Genomic DNA, 8,972 nt, shown 5'->3' with positions numbered 1-8,972 from the left:
AAAAAAAAAAAAAAAAACAAATTAATTTGAATATTTTTACAGAGTTTCATTTGAAAGTATCAAAAGAAAAGAAAGGAAAAAAGTTTGCAAAATTTTCATATGGATATTTGAGAATGATATGATAAGAGTTTTGATAAGATTTTTCAAAAAATTTTAGCAATTAATCTTTTAATACTTTCATTAAATAAACAAATAAATAAATGAAGAAATAAGTGGTGATAAATTAATAATTATTGACAATACAAATGAATTAATTAATTAATGAAAAATGATTCGCTGAGTTTTAAATTATTATTAAATAAAAAGAAAAAAAAAAGAAACATAGCATTTAAAAAAAATTTTTTTTTTGTAAATATTTATTTAATTTAATTTAATTCATTGCTAAATTTTGTTAAACTTATTTGAATAAAAATTTTATTATTTTTATAAAAGTTACTTTGATGCATTATAGTTTTATAATGTTTCTTTTTTTTTTTTTCTTTCTATTTTCTTCTTTCTTCTTCCGTTTTTTTTTTTTTTTTCTTTTTCTTTTATGGAAATTCGATACGTTCCGTTTCCTGATAACGGAAACACATATGAAAAGCACGAATCAATAACATTAGACCTGATACTGCTATCATTGCAACTGAAAAAAGAGAAGAAAAAGGGTTAGAATACTGAACTGATAATTGTATTAAATTAATTATTACTAATAAATTGAGTTATTATAGATAAAGTATTGAATTAATATTTATTATTAACAATTTAGTACTTAACTATTTATTAATTAACATATTTAATACATAATATTTATTATTAAGTTAAAGAAATTTTTTCTTTACAAATAATAATAATAAATCTAATTAAAATTAGAAAATTTAATTGATCATAATACTGCATTATTTATGTCTAAGAAAAAAAAAGAAGAACAATTAGGATAGTACTTCAATACATCATACAAATTAATTGAAAAAATTCTGTAATTAAATCAAATTTTTATTAAATTTGAAAAAAAAAAAAATTACATAAACTATATTACATAATAATTTGTTCATTTTTGCGCAATTTACTAAATAATCCATTTTTATAAATTATATTGTATAATAATCAATTAACTAATTAATAAATTCTAAGAAATCGTAATAAAAGCTACTAATTATTAACTAATTAATTAACGAATTAATAAAATTCTAAGATTTTCATAGTAGCTACAAATTAAAATTTACATAAATTTGAATATAATTATGAGAGGGAAAAACTAACAAACAATAAAATAGCCTGTCGAACAATCAGTAAGTATTTTTGTTGCCAAACCAAAAGTTAAACTGATAATTAAAAATAGTAAACCAAACATAATAAATGAGCATGCACGTATTCGTACCTGTATAAACAAATAAATTTTTTTTTAAAAATATGACAAAAAAATTAATTGATAATAACATTTTTGAATATTTCAAATTTATTTTAAAATAATTTTTGTTTGTTTTTGTTTTCGTTATTTTTTTTTTCTTTGCAGTAATTTATAATTTAAATATTTTTAATAAAAAAAATTCTTTATATTGTAATTTTTTCTTTTTTTTTTTCCAAGAATTATTTATACAAAAAGAAAAGATAACAATAATTTTATTTAATAAATTCTTGCTTAATTTTCTTTTGTCTTCTCTTTCCCTTTCTCTCCCTCTCTCCCTCTCTCTCTCTCTGTCTCTTTCCCATTTCTTTGTTTCACTTTAAATCTTTTTTTTGAAAAAATTTTATTTTATAAAATATTTAGACATACATATCGACCAATAGAAATTGCAGAATGACAAAATGGACATTGCACTATGCCAGCTTGTCTGTAGTACTGAAATCAAAATTAATTAATTAATTAATAATTCAATTTTTAATTTGTTAAATTTATTAATGAAGAAAATGAAATAATCGATATTTTTTTTTAAATTTTTTTTAAAAAAATTTTTTTTATACCAATATAATAATTGCAATTTTTAATTTTTTAAATTTACTAATAAAATAATTGTAATTATCTCTAATTCTTCTTCTTTTTTTTTTAGCAATTCATATTTTCTGCAATTATTTTAATAAATAATTTTAAAAAAAGAAATATTTTTTGCTTTTTTTTATTTATTTTTCTTCTCTTTTCTTTTGATTAAAAAATAATTTATTATCTATTTTTGATTAATAATTTTTAATTCATTTTTAAGTCATTTCAAATAAATGAAAAACAAAAAAAAAAAAAAAAAAAAACTAATAAATAATATTCAAAATATCAAATTAATTGTGTAAGAAAAGGAAAGAAATAAAAAAAAAAAAAAAAAAAAAAAAACGAAAACGAATGCATTAAAAAATGATTAATCGATTGATCAGTGTAAATTCAAAATGAATTGTAAATCTTTTTATAAAATTAAATAAATTCTAGCAAAATCAAAAAATTACCAATCATATTTGAAAAAAAAAATTGAACTAATTAATATATGAAAAGTTAATTAAAGTGAAAAAAGTTTTTTTTAAACAAAAAAATAAACTTACCAAAAATCTTCCATCACATTTCGGGCAAGCATATGTTGGACCGGGAATATCTTTTGGGTAAGCAATTTTAAGTAATGGTGGACCTTTAATTTACATTTATTAGTTGCAACAATTTTTGTAAAATCTTAATAATAGTTTTTTTTTTTTTTTTAATTTTATTTTAATTAATAATTTGTATTGCAAAAATAATATCTATCACAAAAATTTTTTTAATGTAATTTTTTCTTTCGTTTTTTTTTTTTTTTTTTAAATTTATATTCAATTTTATTTTTTAAATTAAACTATAAATGCTTAATTTTGTTTCCTTCATGTTATATTACAAGCAAAAATAAAAAAAAAAAAAGTTATAATATTATTTTGTAAAAGTAAAATAATAAAGGACAAAGATCAGAAATTATTTCTTTGAAATGAATAAAATTTTTTTTTTTTTTTTTTTAAAGCACTTTTATTAGATTAAAGCTATGCTAACAAAATAGCTAAAACAATTAGAAAATTACTGAAGGAAAAAAAAAATTTTTTTTTTACAATTTTTCCTAATTAAATAATTAAATAATCATAAAAAACAAATTTTTGCAACAAATCTTTTCTTTCTTTCATTTCTTTTTTTTTTTTTTTTAATTTTTATATTAAAAAGAAAAAAAAAATTTTTTTAATACACAAACCAGCTGGATACGGTGGATAGCCATCAAAATATGATGGCGATTCAGGTGGCCAATCTAATTGTTGTGGACTATTTGGTGGTAAACATGGACTAGTTAATGAATATGCTGGTGGTGGCACATTCAATAATTTTGTTGAATATACTTCTAAAATTGTTGGGTTAAAATTTTGTTTATTTATTTATTATCATTACTATCATTGTCATTATCATTATTATTATTTGTTTTTTTTTTTTTTTTTTTCACATTTAAAATTAAACAACAAAAAGTTTAAATTTATATCATTTATATAACAAATAAATAAAAGAATGTAAGTTCGTTTTTTTTTTTTTTTTTTTTTATAATATTACTAAATAATTTATATTACTTACTTTATATATATGAAATAATATTTAAATTGTTTATTTTTCTTTTTTTTTCTTATTCATCATATTGCATAAATTTCTTTTTTTTTTCTTATTCTTTTTGATGAAATCATTTAAATTTTGAATATATTAAAAAATGAAAAAAGATTTTTTTTTTTTTAAAAAAAAGAAAGAGAAAGCATTTTTACTTACCTAAAATGCATTTTTCATCCATTTCTTTTGATGCTTCAATTTTTTTATTGCTATCGCTTAATTGCTTAGCATTTTCAGTTGTTGTTGCTAATAATTGCATTATTGTTGTTGCATCAATTGGATTATGTTCATTAATTTCAATTTGTCGTTGTACCACAACAATTGCATCAATATTCTTATCATTATTATCATTTATGCTATCATTAGCATTTGTTGTAATTGTTTTATCAGTTATCATTATCAGTAATACATAGGTTAATAATGATTATAGTAGTATTCTTTTTCTTTTCCTTTTTTCTTGCAAATCTTTTCGTTATTTGCAAAATAAGAATTATTCAATTTGTTAACCTAAAAAAAAAATAAATAAATAAATAAATGAAAAAAAGAAGCAAAAAGTATTCATGTATTAATTTAATCAATAAAATATTAATTTAAATTAAAACAAAAAAAAAAAAAAGATATTAGCAAAGAAAAAGAAAAAGTTACATGTGAAATAAATTGGAACTAACGTTTTCTGATGAATAAAATAAGAAAGAATTTAAAATAATGAAAATCGATATGCAGAAATTTTAATAAATAATTTTTTAATTATATTTTAAATTAATCAGAAATTTACTTATGCAAAAAAATAAAAAAAAAAAAATTATATTGCACTTATTTGCATATTAGTAATGCAAAAATATAATAATATTTAAAATTTTTGTTAGTTTAAAAAAAAAAAAAAAAGTGAAACAATTAGAAAATATTAAATTTTATAAATGTATCTTTAAGTTTAAAAGTCATTTCGAGAAATTTTTAACAAAATGTTATTAACAAAGAAAATTTAAACATTCTTCTATTATTTTATTCCCTACTTCATCTTTTCTCGTCATCTCTTTCTTTTCTTAATCGGCGACCTTTTTGCGCCTCTCTTTCTGTCCTCATTTCCGCTTCATCTTTTTTCATTTGTACAATAAATAATATTCCGTTAATTTTGGTTCATATACAATAATTAATTAAAATTAATTAATTAGTTTCATTCGATATACATACATATATTGGCATTAAAGCAGCAAATAATAATTGTTTATCTAGCTAATAACAGTAATGCTACAACAATAATAACAGCAATAGCAATAAAATCAATAAAACTAACTGTTATTGCTAATCGCAATAATAAATGCATAAAAAAAGAAAAAATTTTTAAAATTTCCACTTAAATAGTATTATTTTAAAGAGAAAAAAAAAACAAAAAAAATGATTCATTTCCATTTAAATTTCAAAAAAAAAAAAAGGTAACCAATTTAAAAAAAGTGATAGAAAAATTAAAATGAAACGAATGAAACAAAAAATTGAGAGAAAGAAAAAAAAGTGCACTTCTCTCACTTTCTATAAACATATATTGTCTTTCTTTTTTTTAATATAAAATTATCTTATTAAAAGTGAAGAAAGAGAAGAATGAGAAAAGCGAAAAATTAAAAGAATCAAAAAAAAAAAATGGTTGATTGGAATGATTGGATGGTTAACTGGTTGATTGGTTGGTTGGTTGGTTGGTTGGTTGAAGAGAATGTTTAAATTGAAAAGATCAGAGAATTGTGATATTTCCTTATATTGTATTTGAAAAAAAAAAAAAATTAAAAAGAAAAGAAGTGAAATGTACGAAGAAATGAATAATAAATAAGGAATAAAGAAGGAATAAATAAATAAATAAATGGGTGAATGAATGAAATGAATAAAGGAACGAATGAATGAATAAATAAATAAATAAAGAATGAATGAGTAAGGAATGAAGGAATGAAAGAATGAATGAATGAAGGAATGACGGAATAAAAGAATGCAGGAATGATGGAATAAAGGAATGCAGGAATGACGGAATAAAAGAATGCAGGAATGATGGAATAAAGGAATGCAGGAATGATGGAATAAAGGAATGCGGGAATGAAGGAATAAAAGAATGCAGGAATGATGGAATAAAGGAATGCAGGAATGATGGAATAAAGGAATGCGGGAATGAAGGAATAAAGGAATGCGGGAATGAAGGAATAAAGGAATGCGGGAATGAAGGAATAAAAGAATGCAGGAATGATGGAATAAAGGAATGCAGGAATGACGGAATAAAAGAATGCAGGAATGATGGAATAAAGGAATGCAGGAATGATGGAATAAAGGAATGCAGGAATGACGGAATAAAAGAATGCGGGAATGATGGAATAAAAGAATGCAGGAATGATGGAATAAAGGAATGCAGGAATGATGGAATAAAGGAATGCGGGAATGAAGGAATAAAAGAATGCAGGAATGATGGAATAAAGGAATGCAGGAATGACGGAATAAAAGATTGCAGGAATGATGGAATAAAGGAATGCAGGAATGATGGAATAAAGGAATGCAGGAATGACGGAATAAAAGAATGCAGGAATGACGGAATAAAAGAATGCAGGAATGATGGAATAAAGGAATGCAGGAATGATGGAATAAAGGAATGCAGGAATGATGGAATAAAGGAATGCAGGAATGAAGGAATAAAAGAATGCAGGAATGATGGAATAAAGGAATGCAGGAATGACGGAATAAAAGATTGCAGGAATGATGGAATAAAGGAATGCAGGAATGATGGAATAAAGGAATGCAGGAATGACGGAATAAAAGAATGCAGGAATGACGGAATAAAAGAATGCAGGAATGATGGAATAAAGGAATGCAGGAATGATGGAATAAAGGAATGCAGGAATGATGGAATAAAGGAATGCAGGAATGAAGGAATAAAAGAATGCAGGAATGATGGAATAAAGGAATGCAGGAATGATGGAATAAAGGAATGCGGGAATGAAGGAATAAAAGAATGCAGGAATGATGGAATAAAGGAATGCAGGAATGACGGAATAAAAGATTGCAGGAATGATGGAATAAAGGAATGCAGGAATGATGGAATAAAGGAATGCAGGAATGACGGAATAAAAGAATGCAGGAATGACGGAATAAAAGAATGCAGGAATGATGGAATAAAGGAATGCAGGAATGACGGAATGATTAGATGTAGGAACGAAGGAATGAAAGAATGAAAGAAAGGAGAGAAATGATTTCGTTGTAAAAGAGAAGCATTTTTATTTTGTCCAACGAACAAATATGACGTTAGTTTCCTTTTTGAAACGAAACAAACTGAAGAAGAAGAAGAATAACTGTAAAATGTCTCAGTAATTAAAATTTAACGAAAAGAAAAAAAAAGAGAAAAAAAACGAAAAAAAAAAAAAAATTATCAACAATGTTGTAATGTTTCGTGTTTGATAATCAATTGAAACACTTCAAATGAATTAATTAAAATTAGACGTTAAGAAAGAATAAATAATTTTAAAAAAAAAATAATAGATTCAATTAATGAAACTTTTAGTAGTATAATTCGTAATAAATTGATAACGATCAGAAAGTTTGTTAATTTGTATATATATTTACTAATTATTGATGAAATATTAATTAAATAATTATTATTATTACACAATAATAATAATAATAATAATAATAATAATAATAATAATAATAATAATAATAATAATAGTAACCCTTAGCAATGGAGAAATTAAATATAAAATTTGTGTTATAGTTTCAAATGAATTATTTTATAATTTATTTCAAATTCAGTTTTGCAAAAAAAAAAAAATTTTTTTTCATTTTTTTATTTTTTGATGAAAAAAAAAAAAAAAAATGGAAAGACAAATGGAAATATTTTAACTTTTAAATGAAAATGTTGCTGCTTGCATTTTTTTTTTTTTTTTTTCAAATGTTATTTTTGAATTGAATTGTTAGAAATGTTAGTGAAATTTTGATCAGAATTTTCCAGTTGACTGTCAAATGAATAATTTAAATTGTGGGAAATTTCAAAATTTATATTTTCGAAAGAAATGCAAAAATTGCTCGAATATATTTCTAAAGCAAAGTTTACCTATTTGGGAATTTAAGCTAGGTAATTAACTTAATTTTAATAAAATTAGAAAAAAAAGAGATAAAATTTATCGCAAACTGTGATAATTACAAGTTGCGCCCCCATAAAAATGTTAGTATTAGTTTATCTTTTCTTATAAAATTTCATTTTTAAAATTCACTAATCCTTAAAAACAGAAGTTTTTTTTTTCTATTCCAAATGTTACTTTTCATATGCAAATAGTTGGAATTTAATAGCTATATTTACACTTTTCAATTATCTCAAATAATATATTTCAATTATATTATAAAATTTATTGCTTAGAAACTGGATATTATACTTTGCTAAAAAAAATAATAATAATAGTAATAATTAAAAACTGGATTTTTCATTTTATTTGTTCCCTATTTTTATATTTCATTCCTTATTTTAGCTAAATTTTTTTATCATTTTCCTTATTAATAATATAAAATCTTCAACCATTTATAAGTGACATTTAATTGTTTTAATTTTTTTTTTAAAAAAAACAAAAACAAAAAGAAAAGGAAAATTATATTCATATGATTTATCCATTTCTTTAATAAATTATCAACAATAAAATCATAACATAACCATTTTATATTATTAACAATATTTGTTAGTCTTAGTTTTACGCTTCAACAATTTGTTGTTGACAATTTCATAAATAAATTGGACATGAAAAAGATCCAGTTTTTAATTAATGGATTCTATAATATCATCAGAAAGTATAAAATATTATGATGAATTTAAAAGTACAAACATTTAGGAAAAAAAAGTTAATTTTTAACGAATTTTAACTTTTTTTTACTTTTTTTTAAAAAAAGATACAAAAAATTTCTATAATTCATTTATTAATTGAATTAAAATTTCTAATAGAACCTAATTTTTGCACTTCTCTCTTTTTCTTTTTTTTTTAATTATTAAATAGATAAAAGTTAAAGAAAAATGAAAATGTAAGTAATATTAGAGTACTTAATGGAATAATTAATTTTAGTATTTAATATTTTAATATCTAAAATTATTAAAAAATTTTTGAGATTAATTTACCAAAAAGTAATAGCAAAAAAATGATAATGCTAAAATATTTCATTAAATTATTATTATTCTAATTCTTAGTAATTCAATCTTAGATAAACAAATATTTTATACAGCAAACAAAATTTTTTACAACAAAATTAGCATTTCTGTTTCAGAAATGCTTTAGGAAAAAGAAAAATGAAATTGTTTTTTTCCAAATGGTAAAATGAAATAATTTATGTGAAAGAATTTTTTTTTTCTTTTTTTTTGTTCTTAAAAGTAAATGAATTTTAAAAATGAAATTTTATGAGAAAGAGT

General features: G+C 21.2%; 1 protein-coding gene across 1 annotated transcript; it reads right to left on the bottom strand.

Moving 5' to 3' along the window:
• Positions 1-530: 530 nt before the first annotated feature.
• Positions 531-3,959, bottom strand: Bm17844 (Uncharacterized protein; the record flags this gene model as incomplete). The annotated part of the gene is made up of 6 exons (XM_043082576.1): positions 531-625; positions 1,243-1,360; positions 1,757-1,822; positions 2,506-2,588; positions 3,168-3,311; positions 3,722-3,959. The coding sequence occupies 6 exons, from the start codon at positions 3,957-3,959 to the stop codon at positions 531-533; spliced, it is 744 nt and encodes a 247-aa protein (XP_042938510.1).
• Between the last annotated feature and the right edge of the window lie 5,013 nt (positions 3,960-8,972).

This window comes from Brugia malayi, assembly GCF_000002995.4.
Source record: "Brugia malayi strain FR3 genome assembly, contig: Bm_v4_Chr4_scaffold_001, whole genome shotgun sequence".
NCBI lineage: Eukaryota > Metazoa > Nematoda > Chromadorea > Rhabditida > Onchocercidae > Brugia > Brugia malayi.
Note: the sequence above shows the minus strand (reverse complement) of the source record. Positions and strands in the feature narration are given on the sequence as shown.